General features: G+C 50.0%; 1 protein-coding gene across 1 annotated transcript in view; it reads right to left on the bottom strand.

Annotated features, from left to right (window-relative positions):
• Positions 1-20,852, bottom strand: part of LOC144827218 (uncharacterized) — a 346,090-nt gene that overhangs the window by 135,023 nt on the left and 190,215 nt on the right. Inside the window, exons 7-8 of the mRNA XM_078685608.1 lie at positions 16,189-16,343; positions 14,866-15,028 (exon numbers count right to left, since the gene is read on the bottom strand). Of these exons, the coding sequence (XP_078541734.1) occupies positions 14,866-15,028; positions 16,189-16,343 (318 nt within the window). The remainder of the gene's footprint in view (positions 1-14,865; positions 15,029-16,188; positions 16,344-20,852) is intronic.

Below are 20,852 nucleotides of genomic sequence, written 5' to 3'. Positions count from 1 at the left end.
GGTAACCCCAGTAGCACGTATGCGGGGAAGCTTGGGATGTCTGTTTCAAAGTGTGTGTCTACCTCCCTCAGTATCTGGCTCCAGTATTCCTGTAGAAGTGGGCAGTCCCAGAGTATGTGTACCAGTGTGCCACTCTGGCCGCAACCACGCCAGCACCGTGGGTTTTGCTTGCTGTCCATTTCGTACAGGCGTTCGGGGGTGTAATACCAGTAGGACGCGATTTTCGTAAGTGTGTCTGTGAGGCCCATGTGGTAGGCCGAGTGTCGTGCTCTGTAGTAGACTCCCTCCCACTCTTTGCGCATCAGGGCTCTCCCCAACTCCTTCTCCCAGCGCGCCCTGCCCGCATTATATGTGTATTTGTGTTTCTGCATCAGCATATTATAGAGGTCTGTGATTAATTGTTTGTCGTTGGTGCGGGAGATTAGCCAGCGTTCGAATTTGGTCAGGTGCCTCTCCGCCATCGGCCTCACTGTGGTGCCGAGCGCCCAATGCCTCACCTGTAAGTCACAGACCCTTTCGGTCTCCGGCAGGTCAAATTCTTGTCGTAATTGCTGGAAGGGGATCATCCCTTCCGAGTCGTAGACATGATAGAGAGCCCGACAGCCGGCAGGCTTCCAGCGCGCAAACGCCCTCTCATCCAACCCTGGGCTGAACTCTGGATTCCCTATGATGGGCGTAAGGGGGGAAGGGTGGGTGGTGAATTCCTGACTAATCCCCACTCGGTCCCAAATTTCTAGGGGGACCCGTGTGATGTAGGATGCATATAGATTGGGCGGCCTGTGTTCCCGTCTCGAGAAGGGGATTTCCTGCAGTGTCCGTCCCGCTACAGCCTGGTCCTGAAACAACCAATGTTTCCCGGACTCCCACCTGACCCATTCCACTAGAAAACGGAGCTGGGATGCTTGAAAATATGTCGCTAGGTCTGGTATCCCGATTCCGCCCTGTTCTGGCGCTAACATGGCGATATGGCGTTTCAGACGGGGTTTCCGCCCGTTCCATATGAATTGTGACAAGTCGGACTGCGTTTGTTTTATCCAGCCTCGAGGTGGTGCAAGAGGGATTGTTCGAAAAAGGTACAGGATCTGGGGAAGGATTGTCATCTTCACTGCCGCCACTCTACCCAGCCAGGACAGCGGATAATATTTCCAACGGCTCAGCTCGCTTCTAATCTTCTGTCGCAACTTGGTGTAGTTGACGTCGACCGACTTCTGAAGCGAGGGCGCTAACTGAATCCCTAAGTATGGGATCGTGTCTGTCGCCCACGGTATGGGGAACAGCACATGTAGATGAGTGCGTGTAGAGGGGTCAAGGGAAAGATCGAGGGCCACCGATTTGGTCATGTTGACCTTAAAGCCAGAGACACTGCCGAACCTTTCCAGAACCGCGATGCACGCCGGCAGGGAGCTCCGAGGTTTAGCGAGGGAAATCAGCATGTCGTCGGCGTATAGGCTGACGGTGTGGACGCTGCCACCGAACTTGATACCCTGTACCTCCGGGTCGGAGCGTAGGAGGTGTGCAAGAGGCTCCATATATAGGGCGAACAAAAGAGGGGACAAAGGACAACCCTGCCTGGTGCCGCGTTCGATGTCAAATCGGGGAGATGTGCACCCATTGGCTCAGACCGCTGCTGTCGGGAATTTGTAGCAATTGAACACTCTATTTCGGAAATTTAGGCCCTATCCCTGCTTTAAGTAGAACCTTCTCTAAGTAGGGCCAATGTACCCTATCAAATGCCTTTTCGGCGTCAATGGTCAGCATCATGTATTCACCCTCTGTCCGTGCAGCTTTTTCTAAGAGGTGAAAGGCCCGTTTAGTATTATCCGTGGTCTGGCGCTCTGGAATAAATCCGGATTGGTCCGGATCGATCAGCCCCCCCATGTACGGCCCTAACCTGGAGGCGAGGATCCCTGTATACAGTTTGAGGTCTAAGTTCAAAAGGAAGATAGGTCTATATGCTCCGCACTCACCCGGGTCCTTGCCTGGCTTAGGTATCACTGCGATAGATGCCTCCAATAGATCCTTATGGATCGCCCCCTCCTCAGCGAAAGACGTGAAGAGCCGAGTGAGTAGCGGGCTATTTAGCAGCAGAATGTTTTATAAAAGCTCACCGGAAAACCGTCTAGGCCCGGGGCTTTTCCTAATTTGAGCCGGGAGATAGCCGAAATTACCTCCTCCGGTCGGATATCTTTTTCCAGGCAGTCTATTTGTTCCTGCGTCAACCTCGTCAGCGGGACATCCGCCAGGAACTCGGACTCCGCCTCCGAGCAGGTGGGGTCGGCTTTGTACAAGTCCGCGTAAAATGAGCTGAACGCCTCCGCTATGGCTTGCTTTCCGTCTACCGTGGTACCATCACCCCTTCGTATCTCACGGACCTCTCTGCGCTGCGTGACCTCGTGAAGTTTGTGTGCCAGAAAGCGCCCACACCTGTCCCCGCCTGTATAATAAGCGTGGCGCAACCGTAGCGCTGCGTACTCTGCTCTGTCGGGGTCGAGCACTGCGAGCTGTTGTCTGACCGCTTTCAATTGTCGCCAAATTATCGGGCCCCAGTTCTCCGGTGCATTTGTTCTAACTCTCTAGTCTGCCGTGTGAGTTCCTCCCTCTTAGCCTGACGTTCTGCGTTTTCTGCCGTCGAGAGTGAAATGAATTCCCCTCTGAGAACTGCCTTCAGCGCGGACCATTGTGTGGAAAGTGTGGTGTCAGTGTTGCTGTTATGTGCCCGAAAGTCAGTGATTGCACTGTGGATTTTGGTGACCACTGCTTTCCTTTGTAGGAGTGAGTCTCGGAGGCGCCAAACCCTGTGCGGGCGTTGGGTGTCGGGCATGGAGAGGACGATTCTAACCGGGGCGTGATCAGAGAGCGAAGCAGTGCCTATGTCAGCACTAATGGCTAGTGATTTAGTGGCAGTGGACACCAGCAAATAGTCGAGTCGTGCATATGTCTGGTGCGCCACTGAGAAATATGTGTAGTCTGTTTCACCAGGGTGCAGCTCGCGCCACAGGTCTGTTAGGCCTAAGTCCCGCAGTCTGTCCTTGCCCGCTGTAGTGAGTGCCCCCACCTGTGTGGTGCGTTGACAGGATCTATCCAATTTGTTGTCGAAGACTAAGTTTAGATCCCCGCCCAGAACTATGTGGTGATCAGTGGTGTTGGTGATGTCTGTGAGTGCCCTATGAAGAAAGTGTTCCTGACCGTCATTGGGCCCGTATATCGAACCTATCGTGAGTGTCCTGTCGCCTAACGCAAATCTGTAGACTAGCAGGCGCCCCCTGATCTCAGCATGCTTCCCCAACACCTTGCCCCTGAAATTTTGTGCCACTAAAATTGCAACTCCCGCTTTCTTGTTCGGGCATGAGGAGACAAATTGGTGGGGAAATTTACAGGACCGCTACCTGTGGCAATCTCTAGATAGAAGGTGCGTTTCTTGTAAAAGGCATATGTCCGCGCCGGACTGGTCTAGGTGGAGCAGGATCGCTTTGCGCTTGGTGGGGTTATTAAGGCCGCGGACGTTCAACGTGAGGATGATCAACTCATCGCCCTTCATCTATAAGATCCACCCCCATTCCCTTCCTCTAGTGTAGCCCTGGAGCGGCCGGGGCCGGGAACCACCACCCTGCCTCTGCCTCGTGATCCCAACTTCTTGACCCAGTGTCGCCCCTGCCAATAATCGAACCATGGACCATATTCCCTCCCCAACCCCAACTCCCCTCCCTCCCCTCCCCCCAACAACTGCAGAATGTCATTGTCCCTCATCCAAGGATGAAAAGGGAAAAAAAAGGGTAAGTGTAAGGTAGTCTTACTAGTCTGTTCGGGAGTGCCTTTCCCGCCAACGGCCATGCGGCCAGAAAGGACAATCATGACAATAAGCGACAGTGTGGTTCTCATCCCGTGGGACCGGCACCGCTATCCGTGGCCACTGCTTCTACTGCGGCGCGTTGACCTGCTTCGATTTCCGTCGCCGGGGGCTTCTTTTTTTTTTTTTTTTTAATATATTTTTATTGCGGATCAGGAAGAAAAACATCCAACAAACCAACCCGTACACCAACAGTCCCCATCACACAGTGCAATAATCATACAGTACACAGCCGATCGGCCCACATCCCGGAGGCTGGGCGGCGCAGCAATAAATCAATACACTGGAGGTACCACGGTGCATGCCCTATTCGGGACACAGGTCAAGTACAACACTTCGTTTCCGCTTTTATCCCACAACAACCAACCCTCATTCTCCATCAGAGCCCAGGCCACTCTAATGTCATGTCACTAAAGCCTCTTGAGTACTATCCTGGGCCAGTCCATTCTAGGAGGACGCCGCTAGTTGGCAAACCACTCCTCTATACAACTCCCTCCCAGTGCCCTCCCCCCCCAACTGCTGCTAATGCGGGATCCACCATCTCCTTACTGCTCCCGGGTGACAACTATCAGAAAGCTTCGATAAGCAAGCAGCCACACGGAGCCCTTGGGTAGAACTAAGCAGTGTCCTCGCTCTCGGTGAGATAGTCTCTCAATGCCTGCACCACCAGCTCCCAGGACCGCGCCAGTTCCAAGCATTTCTCGTTGCCAGCCCTAGTCGCCTGGCGCATTCGTAACACACTCTCACAGCTCGACCACCTCACTAGTTCATTCCTCCACCTCCGTGCAGACGGCCCCTCCTTAGACTTCCAATGCCACGTGATCTCACGCTGTGCCAGTATCAGTCCCAACCCAATGAATTTGCTTGTAACCTTGGTCTTTTTAGTATGCGGGAACCAAAGAAGGAGGCATGTGGCCATGTCAAAATCTACCTCCCGCTCTGTGACTGCATTCAAGAGGTCCCCAATCTCAGACCAGTAGTCCCCCAATTTCGGGCAACCCCACAGCATATGGTCAAAATCCACCTCAGGTTCCAGACATCGCGGGCACATGGCATCAAGCACCTGGAAATGTCGCCGCAACCTCTCCGGGGTCAAATATGCCCTATGGAGCACAAAATAATGCACCTGTTGGAATCTCGCATTCCTCGTCCCCTTCCAGGTCCTGTGGAGCACCTGACCCCATACCGAGTCCGGGATTTGCCTGCCAACGCTGGTCTCCCATCGCGATTTCAGTTCAGCCAACGGGGCTAGGCCTTCATTTAACATCCTATTGTGGAGGCAGGTCACCGCCTTAACGGTGCCCGCAGCCATCACTACATATTGGCACACCGTCGTCACCTCCGGCTCCGTTAATCCGCCCCCCCAGTGCCGCTGCAGGGCCGTAATAACCGCCGCGTGCAACAGGAAGGTACCACTCGGCAGGCCGAATTGCTCCTGCAAGGTCTGGAACGGGGCCAGCGCCCCGTCCACATAAAGGTCACCTACCATCTGCAATCCCAGGTCCTCCCACTCTAACAATTGGGACCAATCACCCCCATGCGGTAAGGCAGTAAGCATTCCCAGCGGAATCTCAGGCGCGTACGGTCGGCGCTTCCCAACCCTCTTCAGGTACCTGTTCCAACATAACCTGAGCGTCCATTCCTCCATCGTGAGGTCCCTACTGGCCAGTTTCTGTTGCATCACAATAGATGACAAGACGTACCTCCGAATGCCAACCTCCCGGCCATCCTCAGGCCCCCTGAACTCTCTGGCCACGTTCTGCGTCAGGACCTGGAGCTGCGCTGCCAAATAGTATAGCTCATAATCGGGGACTGCCACTCCTCCCTCACACTTGGGTCTCATCAGGGTGGTCAACGCCACTCGTCTGCGGCCGCGGCCCCATAGAAAGCCGGTCACCAATGTCCTCAACTCTCGAAAGACACCCAGCGGGATCCACACCGGCAGTGTTCTAAAATAATAAAGGAGCCTCGGGAGCGCCACCATTTTCAACAGCGCCACACGGCCCAGTACAGAGAGCGGGAGAGAGGCCCAAAAGTCCATACTGCCTCGTAGCGCCCTAATGCAGCGCCCCACGTTCCCCTCAAGGAGGTCCGCCGTGTCATGGTATATACGCACTCCTAGATAAACAAAACAAGAGGGCTCCCACACTACCGGCCTCGTGAGCTGGGGGCAGAGCGTGGTCTTCCGTAGCGGAAACACACAAGTCTTAGTCCAGTTCACCCTGAGGCCTGAGAGCCTCCCGAACCCGTCCAGCATGTCCACCGCACCCTCAAGAGCCCTCCCAGAGTCTGCCAGATACAAAAGCAAGTCGTCGGCATACAGCGAAATATAATGCGAGTCGAGCCCCAGCGCAATCCCTTCAAAAACGATTCCCTGCCTCGCCTGCGCCGCCAGCGGTTCCATCGCTAATGCAAAGAGCAACGGAGACAGCGAGCAGCCCTGCCTCGTGCCCCTGCAGACCGGATAAACCGAGGACACCAAGGTCCCTAACCGCACTCTCGCCTTAGCCGAAGAATAGAGCACCTTCGTCCAACTCCGGAACCCCTCCCCAACTCCGAACTTCAACAGCACACCATCCAAAAAATCCCATTCCAAGCTATCAAACGCCTTCTCAATATCAACCGTCAGCACTACCGGGCCTGGATCTGCCAGGGCAGCACTATCAATAACCCCAATCAGCCGGCGGATATTCATCGAAGTGCTCCTCGAGGGAATGAATCCCGCCTGATCCCTATGCACCAGAGAGGTCATCAGTGGGAGGAGCCGGGTGGCCAGGATGCGGCTCAAGATCTTATAGTCTACAGTCAGCATAGACAACGGACGAAAGGAAGAAACATCCAATGCATCCCTGCCCGGCTTCAGCAGGGGCACAACCAGCGCCTCCGTCATAGAGTGAGGCAACCGCCCTAATTGTTCCGCCTCCGCATACACAACCTGCAGTCTGGGGGCCAACACTTCCATAAATTTGGCGTAGAACTCGATCGGCAACCCATCTACCCCAGGGGTTTTGTTCCGCGCCATATGACTAATCGCTCCTCTGATTTCTGCTAGAGTTACTGGGCCCCCCAGATCCCGCGCGTCCTCCTCATCTAGTACCGGTAGAGGGATCCGAGCCAAATAAGCGCCTATATCCGCGGCATTCACTTCGAGGTGGCTGGTGTATAGGTTCGCGTAGTAGGACCGAAAGCGCCCCAGGACCACCGATTGCGAATAGACCACCTCCCCATCCTCCTGGCGCACACTCATAACCGGACATCCTCTAGGGTTCGGATCAGCCAACTTCGCAAGGAGCGTGCCCACTTTATCCCGCTCGTCATGCACTTTCACCGCATACAACTTATAATCATAACACCGCAGTCTCTCTGTCTCCGTCGCCACCGCCTCCCTAGCATGCAACAGGCTATCCTGCAGCTCTGGCCGCTCGGGCCGCCGCCGCTCCACCCCTCGCAGCACTGCCTCTGCCTTCGCGAGGTCATTCAGCACTGTACCTCTCACAGTCAGAAACCGACCCATACATACCCCTCTCACCACCACTTTCATCGCGTCCCATTCAGTCGCTCTAGTCTCTGTCGACCCAGCATTAACCGTGAAGTATTCGTCTATACCCAGTCGGACCGTGTCACAGAACGCCGGATCCTCCAGCGTCTCCGGGCGAAGTCTCCATGAAGGGACCGCCGATCTCGCCAGCTGCCATTGTACAGAAATCAGCAGAGGGTTATGGTCCGAGATGGTTCTAGCCAAATATTCAGAGTGAGTTACCATCGGCGCCAGAGACTCGCAACATAGCACTGAATCCAGTCGAACATGCAGATCATGCAGGGCAGAGTGATAAGAGTAATCTCGAGTTTCAGGGTGCTGCGCCCGCCAGACATCCACCAAGCCCCACCTCTCCTGCCAGTCCCGCCTATGAGTTGCAAGTCTGCGCACTGGTGAGTCAGCTAAGGGTGGGTGCGACCTGTCCAACAGCACATCCGAAATAGAATTAAAATCCCCCGCCAGCAATATCGGGCCCGCCAAATAATACGCCAGTGAGCGCGACAATCCCTCAAAGAAATGGGCTTGATCAGCATTGGGGGCATAGATGTTACACAGCACCACTTCCCTACCACACAGCCTCCCCTCCACCACCACATAACGACCCTCTGGATCAATCTTCTGATTTGTGACCTGGAACGGCGTGCCCGCCCTGACCCATATTAACACCCCTCTGGCGAACGCCGAGTAAGTCGTGCCGAACACCTGACCTCGCCACCTCCTCTGCAACGCCCCACACTCCAGCTGCGTCAGCTGGGTCTCTTGAAGCATCGCTATCTGAACTCCCCGCCTCACCAAGTAGGCATGCACCTTATGGCGCTTAACCATAGTTCGAATTCCCCGGACATTCCATGTGACACATTTCAAATTAGGTAACGTCCCCATAGAGCATCAATCCCAACAGTGGCGCTCGCCAAGTACTGTGACCCGCATTGCAGCAATTGAACAACCCCTTTAAAACACCCCCCACAACTCCCACTCCTCCCCTCCCCAGGACAGGGCCTAGTAACCCAGCTTCAGCCCCGTTCCAAACCTCAAACACCCAACACATCACACTAATCTGTGGTCGACACCACAGAAGACCTTAAGGGTCTGAAGAGGGCTATGGGGCCCCGAGCCAGGACGACAGAGCAACCACCCCGCGCCCACAGTCCCATGCTGCTAATGCAGCCCCATACCTGGCAGTCCAAAAGAAGGCAGGAGCGTCCAGGCCCGATAAAAGTTCAGCAACCACGGACTTCATCCATTAAAGATACCATCCGATGTCTGCGGGGTAACCTCTGGCCCCTGCGCTCCCCCCCCCTCCAAATCTTCCTCGCCGGTCTTCTCATCTTCACCGTCGTCCTCCGAAGCCGAGCCCCTGGAGGCGTCATCTCGTTGTGAGCCCGTGATGGTCGCCGTGGCCTCCAACGCACTCTTTCGATCCGCAAGTATTTGCGCCTCGCGCTCGGCCCGTTGGCGCCTATTCCTGGAGCGGATGCGCTGCGACTTCCTGACCCTGACCGGCTGTTCTCGTTCCCTGGCGGGCCTATGAGCCCGATCAGTTCCTGCAAGATATAGTTCCAGCCATGACCACGCTTCGTCAGGTGTTTGAAAAAAGTGCGTCTTCCCATCAACGATGACCCGCAGCTTAGCCGGGAAAAGCAAGGAGTATTGAACCCCTTCCTCTCTCAGTTCTTTTTTCACCGGCAAAAAAGAGGCCCTACTCCTCTGTACCTCCTGCGTATAGTCCGTAAAGATCGTCACCTTACTGTTGTCCACCTGGAAGGGCCCACGATCTCTCGCCCTTTGGATCAGCAGATCTCGGTCTTTATAATGCAGCAGTCTGGCCACCATCGGCCGAGGTGGTCGGCCCTCCAGAGGAGGCCTCGCGGGCACCCTATGCGCTCTTTCCAGGGAGAAGAAGGGGGAGAGGCCCTCCGGCGCCACCACTGTGCGGAACCAGTCCTCCAAGTAGGTTATCGCGTCGCCTTTCTCACTTTTCTCTGGTAGCCCCACCACCCGCACGTTGTTCCGGCGGTTGCGGCCTTCCGCGTCCTCCGTGCGGCGCTCCAGATTCGTTAGTCGACGGATAACGTCATCGATTTTATGCTCCGCCGTGACCACCGCTGGTTTCAGCTCCTGAAGCAGGAGTTCATTAGATTTCACACGGTCAGATAACTTGGAGTGGTCTGCCCTCAGCAGGCCGAGGCCAGACGCCACCTGCGCAATGTCCTGGCGCAGCTCATCCCTCGTAGCAGTGATCGCGGCCAGGATAGTATCAAGGCGGAGGTTCAGCCTCTGTTCCTGTGTTGAGGCCTCCGTTGGGAAGCCGCCACTCGCATCCTCTGATCCCCGGCTTCCCCTTTCAGGCGATTCGGCGGCGCCATTCCCCTTCGCGGCCATCTTGCGTGCAGGGATTCAGCCTCTCAAGCCGCCTCCTCGGAGAATGGCTAGGCGCCCCAGGAACGCCTAGCGGAGTGTCCCAGCCAGAGCGGGCCACCAATCCCCAGGCAAGTAGGAGTGCGCGGCGCCAGCTGCCCCCACACCCGGTCAGTCGACAGTATCCAAGTCAGAGGAACATCCCAAGCCGCCTCAGCTTCCCGCAGAGCGTCTGCCAAGCTCACCAGGGCCAGGGGGAGCAGATTCCACCGAAAGACCGCCAGTCAATGGAGTGGGTCCCAGGGCACACCGAGCACATTGCCCCCAGCAACACTGGTCACTGCTCCACACCATGCGCAACCCAGCACCTCGTCGTTAGGTCGGCGCCTCTGTGCCCTCCACCGGGCAGGACCCCCAGCAAGGTCCAGGTCCACTGCCGTGCCCCTCTTGGTCCGGGACGCGCGGGCGCCCCGGGCGGTCTCTCTCACAGCGCCCCGGCCGCCTGCTGCATGCCTCTATGCGCTGTCTGTCCCCACTGCGGGTCGGCTGGCTGGTGAGCGGCCCTACAGCTCAGCAGTGCCTCCGCCTGCCCAGCGCCCTCCCAGGCGCCGCTCCCGCCTCGATCGAGGGTCCGGGTGGGGGGAGGGGGGGGCCCTCCTACCGGCAACTCCACCGATCGTCTCCACAATCCGGGGCCCGCTCCGACGGGTCACCGCACCATCCACTGCTGCTCGGGGGTGCCGCAGGCGCCCGCCGCTGCTCCTGTGCCCCTCACCGCTCCACCTTCGGAGCTATCACGCAGTTTGCGCCGCCATCTTGCCTTTGTCCGCTCGTCGGAGGGAGCTGGGCACTACGGCCACCCGCACACAGCAGCCAGGGCTCCGCTCGAGCTCAAACCTTCCCCAGTAGGGCAGCGGCCCCTCCGGTCCTCAATCCCGGCCACCAGGCGATCCGGGGCAACGGTTGGCAGGATAAAGGACGGGACGCGGCGCGGAGCAACTCGCTCACGCAGCCATCCCGGTCGGCGCCGAAACCACGCCCCGTCGCCGGGGGCTTCTTGACTCGTTTCCGCCTTCTCTGATGGCTCCACTGCGACCTTCCTCCGTCCGTGCCTGGTGCGGATCCCTGGGCCTCGGCCTCGCCTTCGGGCTTCTCGATTCCTAACAACGTGCAGGCCTCGGATACTGAACGAAGCTGGTATTGTTTGTTCTCCAGTTTGAAAACTAGGCGAAAGGGATGACCCCAGCTGTATGGAATCCTGTTCTGCTGCAAGTAGGTCATGACGGGTTTGAAGAGTCGACGCTTGTGGAGCGTGAGCGCTGCCAGGTCCTGAAATAACTGCGGGGACGTGCCTTGGAATGCTATCGGGTGTTTCTGGCGCGCTTTCTGTAGTATCTCTTCTTTGGTACGGTAGTCCTGAACGCACACCAAAATGTCCGGGGGGGGTGCAGTCCCCGCACGGGGGCGGTCCGGCCCTGTGAGCCCTGTCCAGCTGTAGAGGAGAGTCCAGCGGTCGCCCCAGCACGTGGTTGAAAAGTTCTCTTGCGTAGCGAAACACATCATGGGTGGCATCGGACGTGGCTATGTTGCGAATGTGAATGTTATGGCGCCTAGAGCGATTTTCTAAGTCCTCCAAGTGGAGCAGGAGGTCTACTTGCTGGTCGTGTGGCCGGATAATCTCCTGCTGCTGGGCCACCAGTTCCGTGTCCCTGTCGTCACTCTTGGTTTCTAGGTCTACCACCCTCTCTCCTATACTGTTCATCTCGCGCCTCACCTCTCAGATTTCACTGGTGAATTCTGCCTTAAAGGTCTGGATATCGTCCCGCAGGGATGCAAAGAGGGACTCCAGAAAGGCTTTCGTGATGGGTTCCGTCCCGCTGTCGGAGGCCTGGTCCATCTTCTTCGGTGCCGGGGCCCCCGCGTCCTTCTGTGGGGGGGTTAGTGTTTTAGCGAATAGTTATTTCACCGTTTTGCCTCTGGGAGGCCTAGCCGCCGACATCCCGCTGCTCTGGCGTCTTCGCCACCTGGTGTAATGATCTCCGCGTGTGACTCCCGTGAATGCAAACCCTCACCATGGCACCGAGTTGGCGCCGGCTCGCCACGGGCCGGCGTGAGTCTCCGATCTCTCCTGCAAGGGCGCTCTCGGTGCGAGTCGGCCTATTTGCGGCCTGTCACAGGCTCGTGCTCAGTTGGTGCCAATTCGGGCCGGGCCCCCGGTTCTGCATGGACGGGCCTCACTCCCTATCGGAAACTCAGCCGCCACCTCTAGCGTCCGTGAGAGTCCCTCCTTGTGCTGCAGCGCACCCACCTCCAAAGCCAGGGGCACCCCCTGTCGCTGTGTCGGGGCGGGCTCTTCCCGTTGTGAAGAAAATCAGTTAGCCCCGGCTGGGCCCGACTCCGTGGCCCCACACGCTGCTGCCTATCAGGGCCCCTCAATGTCGGCCTCTGCCAAGGAGGACATAGTCTGCCAGGCCTCTGTCGGGGTGACTCACTCTGAGGGGCTTTCATTTCCACCGGGCCGGTATGCCCGCCGCGGGAGTCCTCCGCCCCGGGTCCCCACACGCTGCCCCCACTCGGGACTCACCACACCGACGCTTGCAGTTCCCGGGGTCGGCCCTCACCTCCGTCGTCTTCTCCTGCGGTACGCCCTGTCGTCTCCTAGGCTCCGCGGCGTCTCAGCACCGCCCCACCGTCTGATGGGCCGACTGCTCAGCTCCGCCGTCAGCCCGGAAGCCTCTACCGACGCCGCAGGTCCTTGTGTCGCCCCCAGATGCTCGCGGGAGTCACCCGCCTCAGGCCACGCTGGTTCGCCGCGGCAGGGGGCTCCCTTCTCGGCCACGTCCTCTGCACCAAGTCGGCCTCGCTTCCAGGGCAGAGGGGGGAGGGGTGCCTCGCGCCTCCGGGTACGCGGTTGTCCCGCACCGTCGCGTGCTGCGCCTCTGTCGCGCTCACCAGGTCCGCTCTGCTATGTGGTCGGTTCCGACAGCCCAGAGCCGAAGACTGCGGGTGCAAAGGCGTCGGAACCGGTGCTAAAACAGGGCCGTTGGCAGGAGCTGAGGCGATACATGTCCACTCACTCCGCCATCTTGGCCACGCCCTGGGAGGTAGTTTTAGAAATAGATCTGGACCGCTCGACTGACCAGAAGTACTTATCTTGTTCTTCATTGCAGCACGGTTGAGACCACCATGTTAGCATTGTTTTAACACGGTGGAGCTGAATGGCCAATAAAGAAGCATGCCACGAAAATGTAGGTGTGGCCTTTCCATCCACAATCTTTGGATTTTGTGTTCTACCATTGGAGTCTTCTGTGGGATGAGGTTACAAAGGAATTTAGCTTCCATATCGGTCAGAAATGGGACGTAAAACCCGATTTTACCACTAAAGAGGATTTTAAACTACAATTCATTTGAGTACACACTTGACATCCCTATCCATAACCAATCAAAGGTTAGCAATTATTAAATCTAATAAGGTAACCCAATAAAATCCAATGTGAGGGATAGGTTTTTCAGTACTGAAAATAAATTTAGGAGTTTTTCACTACCAGGACATGTAAATCTTAAACAAAATGTCTACATTTTAAATACAATGCACACAGCCCTGTGGGCTGTTTAGGCCCTACGTTAGGGGTGGCTTATATGTTTTGGAAAGGATGGTTTAGGCCTGGCAAAAGGTTTATTTTGCATGTCGAATTGGCAGTTTTAAAACTGAGACTGCAGGCCTGAGACATGTTTAAAAGGGATACTTAAATAAGAAGTACAATTAGTGCTGCAGGCCCATTAATAGCATATAATGTACAAGTCCTGGGTAGATGTAGTACTATATATTAGGGAGGTATAAGTAAATTAAATATGCCATTCAGGTGTACGCCAATTGTTGCATATTTTAGGGAGAGAGCACAGAGTACTAATGCTAACAAAAAGAAAATTCGGAAAACAAGATGGGTGAAGACAAAAGGCTAGGGGATGACCCTGCAGAGAGGGCCGAGTCGAACAGATTATTTTACTCTGCACACTGATTCTATTTGTTGTAGTCTAGGTCCATTTTGAAAGCAAGCATTTTACATGAGGGCAAGCAGGTTTAACAAATTAGTTAACATACAGTGCTCATTGTTTGGCTGGGTGCGGCTACCATTATGGCAGGATGTTTCCCATCTTCCTTCTTCCTGCTCTCCATTCCCACTGAGGTGACAAGCAAGAACTTGAGCATATAAATGCCTTTCAGGCTCCTCTAGACTCATTTTAAATTTCTTTTTTCTGGTGGTCAGATGGGACATATCAGATTCACAATCTTAAATCATTATAATTTTGCACAATTGCATGACCATAATCAACTTCTTAGTAAGAATGGAAAAGCACTATTAATAGATAGTTTAAAAGTACAGCTATTTTTTTTTAAATCTGAAAATAAAAACAAAATAAAGCAAAAGAGATGTCCATTGAAAAACTGGTTGAATTAAAAATCGCAAAGTAAGGAATGTCAATGGAACTAGTAAACAAGACTTTCTTACAAATTCTAGGTATTACATAACACTTTCTTATTGTACATAAAATGTGACTAAATCGTTCACGAAATGTGTAGCAGGTAGTAAGGTTTTACTAATTACCACAGCAATAGAGCTCAGAGATCTTTGTTCTGACAACAGTGTGCATATAGTATATTTGACTCTGTAGAGAAACCCAATGCTAAGGTAAAATATCAGATTTTGAATCCAGTCTCCCTTCATCTATCCTTTTTGCCAAGCTAATTTTTTTCCATGTTCAAAATAGGGGATTGAGGTGAAAGAGGGTCGTGTATATGTAGAGATATGCATTTATAAAGATGAAGGCTCAGATTTGTAAGTTGATGTAAGATCATTTACCTTTAACATTGAAAAATTCAGAATCTCTCCAGGGTGAACCCTTTTAGAGCCTTTCAAATTCACAATTGTGGGTTTAAAATTGATGTTTGCTCCTCATCATCAGCAAGTTTATTTTTACTTAAAATTGAATGCATGAGGTGTGAATACTCCTTTCATGACATAAATCCAGACCAGTGACAGGTCCTAGTTGATGTGAAAGGCCCTCATAATATTTCACCAATTGTCAATACAGTTGAGGAGATCTTTTAGATAGGACTTACTTGCTCCAGTTGTTTGGATGCTGCTAGAACTTGAGACTGCAAGCGACCGTTTTCTTTGGTCAAATGTGCACAGTCTTCTGCCATTTTATTTCGTAGATATTTATCCTCACTGGCGGACAGTTCTTTCTCCATTAGCTGCTGCCTCAGTTTCTCAGCTTCTCTGCTAAACAACATAAACCAGCAGTTCTGCTTGAGAAATTACTCCTTCACAAAGATTTTGTGCAGTCATAGAAAGAAGCCTTCTTTAGGAGTTCAGACAACTAGAGAAACAATTTATAAGCTTAACACAGATGATATGTAAATGAATGTATAGATGTGCTCACACTTTTCCTTTTCAGTGAATGGAGAAATACACTGGAGATGCGTAGTCTGTTTTTAAATATAGACAGTATTAATAAAAGCAATTGAATCGAGGGAACTAATGCACCGAATAGCTCATCTTTCTACAAATTCTGTTTATTGATTAAAGAATTAGTGCATTTTCTAATCCATAAAAAATGATTAGTAAATACCTGAACAAGTCAATAATTATAAAACTAATTGAAGGTTATTAAAGAAATGACATTATCACATGGTCTTTTAATGTACATGTGTTTTCTTTCAATTCCGTTGCAAATGCCAAGTTATCTTAAGTATCTGTTTTTTTGTTTAATATTTAAGATATTCATCTTATTTCATTAAACTGGTAAGAACTCTCTTTAGGAATTAGCCTGTTCTGGTGATGGGACTTATATAGTGCTTAAATTGAGCCGGTGGTTGCTGGTGGGGGCCACTGGCATTTACCTTTTTGGACTGGCACTTATTTTTACTGCATCAGATATTTGCCGAATGCAAGAGAGGGAAAAGCACATAGATCCGAAAGACGGAGGAAGAGGAAGATGGCAAAACTGTGATGAAATGAGAAAGCAGGAACCTTCAAGAGTGGAATAGAGGGAAAGGGATTGTCTGGCAGTGGATTGAAGAAGCATGAGGTGGATTTAAGGCTTGCAGCCGTGGTATTGGATGTGCTGATGTTTAATTGCAGCAGCCGTGGGCTTCTGAGCAGAGCTTCGGACACCACACTTTTACTTTTACAAATGAACCACTGTACTATACAATTTCCTAACAAAGTAGTACAAGATAACTTAAATGTAGTGATCTTTTATTTATCTTAAGACAAGGAATTGTGTGTCATTGTTACTTTCAGCCTTCAGTCCCTAAACTGCACACAATTTAGGAACGTTATGGAGGATTACATAATTTAATCAAAGAACTCTTGGACTAGCAGTCATACTTTAGATCAGTGAGCCAATAATACCAAGAAGGTATGCTAAGATGACCTACCGAAGTTCCAGTCCAATTTGCTCCTGCGCAGAGTGGCTGCTTGTCATGAGGCTCTCTTCCAGCTGGTGGAGTGATGTATGCAGTCTCAGTAATTCTGTGCGGTTTTCTGCAAGCTTAGCTTCTACACTTTGATGCTGCTGGACCTGGTGGTGAAGCTAAACAGAATGGTTAGTCGTATGAAAATGCATAGGGTTACAAGTCAGACTTCTCTCTGAACGGTATTACATATCAGGTGGTGCAATTTAAAAAAATTTGGTATTCTGCATAAAAGTGCTATGCTCATGCGCTAAATGAGGAGTGTGTTACATCAGGGAAGGAGCACTATACATCCAAAGGTGTTCAAAATGACAAGAACTCTAATGAGGAAAGTGTGTATGGTACAAACATTTGCACTGGTGCAAAACATCTCATCAAACCCCAAAACACTAGGGGCCAGATTTATTAAGTGCAATTCTTAATTCAGATTTACAAAGCCATGCAGGGGGCGCTTTGTGCCTCCTTACGTGGCTTTGTGAAGAAATGCAAGGGAATGCAGCTGCTTGCACTGTGTTACGTTACATTTCAAGCTGGTAGGCGTTCTATTGGTATGGCATAGGCGTTACTGTGCATTCCACCAATGGACTTGAAGTAATTGCAGATTTACAAAAGTTTGCACACCTAGAATTGTGTCAAAATGGGTAAGCCTCATATAGAATGTGAAATTGGAGGAGCACTCCTTGTTTAACTGTATCTTGACGCTAAAATGAACTCTGTTGACAATTTTTAATCCAAGCGTGCTATTGAGGTGGCACGTTTGTCCTGACCGTGCCAAAACTACAAAATATAACTTAAGTGTGAGTGACACTTAACCTCTATGCACTGTTGCTATAGCGGTATGATACCTTCAATACCACTTCTTTCAAATGCTCTGTTTTAATTATGTATATATACTTATATGATTTACTTCATGTAATTTTCAAAAAAACATATAACATCAGAACACAATTCAACCAACACAAATGGTTTTAAGCGTTATTGTATTCAATCACAATAAATCAAATTCACTGTTCATTTAACATTGTGTTTGTATGTTTCAATATTTGATACACTGATACATCAATTCATCATTGAAGACTTGTCTTTCATGCCCAATGCATTTCAAGCTCGAGGGAGCTCTTCATCAGGGGCCTGTGAAATTAAATATAACTTTCAATTAATAAACTGTACAGGTTTTGTTGGGGTTCAGATTTCACACAAGGTTCAAGGCTTGAGCGGTAATGTCAAAAAGAAAGAAGAGATGTGAAAAAAATCACAACAAGGGTGCTCAAAGAACCTCTTTCCCACACCCTAGTGCATTAATAAAATGCGCGAAACAAACTCACTGTTCTTAAAAAGGAGGTGAATTGATCCTGTAGCAAAAAAACACACGTTACTAATGTGCACACAAAATCAACACAGCCACCTGGCGGCTATTCTCCCAGTCTCTTACCTAGTCTAAAGACAAGCTGTAATGCCGGTGTTCCCAAGTGACTAATGGCAGACGTTCGACTTCCCCTGTCGGTGGAAACACAAACAAGGAAGCTTGACTCTGATCTTAAGCGCTTCCATAATGCTCTACTCCTAAAACTTGAGATTCTGCCTCCAAACTCACCTCTACGTGTACTGTCAAGTTCAAAAAACACTCGCTGGTAATCCGGGTACAAAAGTAAGCTCGCAGCTTCGCCTGGCTGCCCTCTCTATCACAACGTTATGAAGACAGAGACTAAAAGACGGACTAAACAACACCGCGAGTGGCGGACAGTGATACCTCCCGAAAACAGGCGCCATATTGGAATTCTCAAATGACACTGGAATAGTGTGTGGGGCGGATTAGTGATATAACATAAAGTGAAAAGAGTAAAAATAAATGAATTAAAGATAAGAGTAACGAATGGGGAAAGGAATCGGAGATTTACATGTTCAACAGAACATACATATTTACAAAAATGTACATGAATGCTGGCATAACCATTACATTTTTTCATGGTGCAAACATCAATCTATAGCAGATTAAAGGTGAAAAACAGTCATAAAAAGCATGATAGATCAACTTTTTCATTTAACCCCCTCGGTTCTTGTGTATCGAGATTTCTGATCCAGTAGATTTCTCTTTGGAGGAGGGATCTAGTTAGATCAACCCCCTCGTGTGTTTTTACAATTTCCAGAATGGAAAACCTGATCTGGGCTATGTTGTGGTTGTTTTCGTTCCAGTGTTTGGCCAGATTGCTTTTCAAGTTTTTATTTCTTATGGTGCTCTTATGTTCTGATATTCTAGTCTTGAGTTTTCTTTCCATTTTACCTGTGTAAATTTTCCCACAGGGACACTTAATGTAATAGATTAAGTTTTTGGAATTACAATCTCCATTGTACTGTAAGTTCACTTCTTTTCCTGTTCGTGGATGGTGTAGTGTTTTCCCTTCTATTACATTTGAGCAATGTACACAGTTCTGACATTTTTTCATTCCTCTGTGGTTTACCTCTGTTTGTCTGGGAGGAGTCATTAATAATTCCTTGAGATTTTTAGATCTGGTATGAGCAAAAAGAGGTTTGTGGACGAATATCCCATTTAAATCTGTTTCATTTTGCAAAAGTTCCCAATGTCGATTAATAATGTGTTTCAGAACGAGAAGAACCAGAATATTTGGAATTCAGACCCAAATCAAAATTTCAGGCACCGGTATCACATAAAATACTAGATGCTTTCGAGAATGCAGAGAATGCAGTGATGAATGATCTGGACAGCATAAAAATGAGGAAGTCCAAAATAAAGAATTTATCAGTATATGACAGAAGCATCATTAAAGGGTTACAAGAGAACCACAGTATTTTAATTCAAAAAGCTGACAAGGGTGGTTCCATCGTTGTAATGGACAAGATGATGTACAATCAAAAAGTAGAGGAACATGTATCAGACGCATCCACCTATTTTGAACTGGATAAAGATCCTCTTGAAGAATTACAAATAGTCCTGCAAAGGATTTTGACACAAGCTAACGAACTTGGGTACATATCAACTACCACGAAACTATTTTTAACTGTTCAATACCCAAGGAGACCACTCCTCTATATGCTCCCAAAGGTGCATACAAATTTACACGATCCACCAATGCGTCCCATCGTGACCGGATGTGGCACCATTTTTGAACCATTGGGTCAATACATATACAAATTCCTTCAACCATTCGTGCAGAAATGGCCCTCTTATACAAAGGACACCAACGATTTTCTTTTGAAACTCAAAGAAATCAAGTTAACAGACCAAATCCTTCTGTGTACCATCGACGTGAAATCGTTGTACACGTCGATTCCACATCAATCTGGTTTGGAGGCCGTGGAATGGGCCTTGTTGCAGCAACCATCTGTGAAAGCAGAGAAAGTTTTTATTTTGGAACTTTTACACTTTTGTTTATATCATAGTTATTTTCAATGGTCCTCGAAGTTCTTTCTTCAACAAAATGGGACATCCATGGGATTTGCCGGGGCTCCGGCATATGCGAATACCTTTATGGCAAAGTTTGAGGCTGATTTTATTTATAACAACAGTTCCTGGAATAAACATGCAATTTTTTATCGGAGATTCATAGATGACATCTTTGTGTTGTGGACTGGATCAAGAGAACTTTTGGAAGCAGAAATTGGAAGATTAAATCTCTGTACGGAGCACATTGAGTTCACATACACAATCAGTGATCAGGAATTGCCGTTCCTGGACGTTATGATTAACATCCAAGATAAAGAAATGAAAACGACAGTCTTCAGAAAACCGACAGATGTCAATAATTCTTTATCATACCAGAGCTTCCATCCCCAAAACTTGAAAAATAATTTACCGGTCTCACAGTTTATGCGCATAAAAAGAATTTGCTCAAAAGATGAGGATCTGAAGACCAATTTAACAATACAACAACAGAGATACAAGGAGAGAGGTTATCCAGATGATATTTTGAGTGACGCAAGAAAAAGAATTCAAACATACAGTAGAGAAAATCTGCTGGTTCAAAAACCAAAGAAAAAACAGGAAAGACATGTGTTTGTCTCTAAATTTTCTTCGACTTCACATAAACTGAAACACATTATTAATCGACATTGGGAACTTTTGCAAAATGAAACAGATTTTAATGGGATATTCGTCCACAAACCTCTTTTTGCTCATACCAGATCTAAAAATCTCAAGGAATTATTAATGACTCCTCCCAGACAAACAGAGGTAAACCACAGAGGAATGAAAAAATGTCAGAACTGTGTATATTGCTCAAATGTAATAGAAGGGAAAACACTACACCATCCACGAACAGGAAAAGAAGTGAACTTACAGTACAATGGAGATTGTAATTCCAAAAACTTAATCTTTAACATTAAGTGTCCCTGTGGGAAAATGTACACAGGTAAAACGGAAAGAAAACTCAAGACTAGAATATCAGAACATAAGAGCACCATAAGAAATAAAAACTTGAAAAGCAATCTGGCCAAACACTGGAACGAAAACAACCACAACATAGCCCAGATCAGGTTTTCCATTCTGGAAATTGTAAAAACACACGAGGGGGTTGATCTAACTAGATCCCTCCTCCAAAGAGAAATCTATTGGATCAGAAATCTCGATACACAGGAACCGAGGGGGTTAAATGAAAAAGTTGATCTATCAT

The sequence above is a fragment of the Lissotriton helveticus genome, chromosome 4_1, assembly GCF_964261635.1.
Source record: "Lissotriton helveticus chromosome 4_1, aLisHel1.1, whole genome shotgun sequence".
NCBI lineage: Eukaryota > Metazoa > Chordata > Amphibia > Caudata > Salamandridae > Lissotriton > Lissotriton helveticus.
The sequence above is the reverse complement of the archived record's forward strand: the minus strand, read 5'-3'. Positions and strand labels throughout refer to the sequence as shown.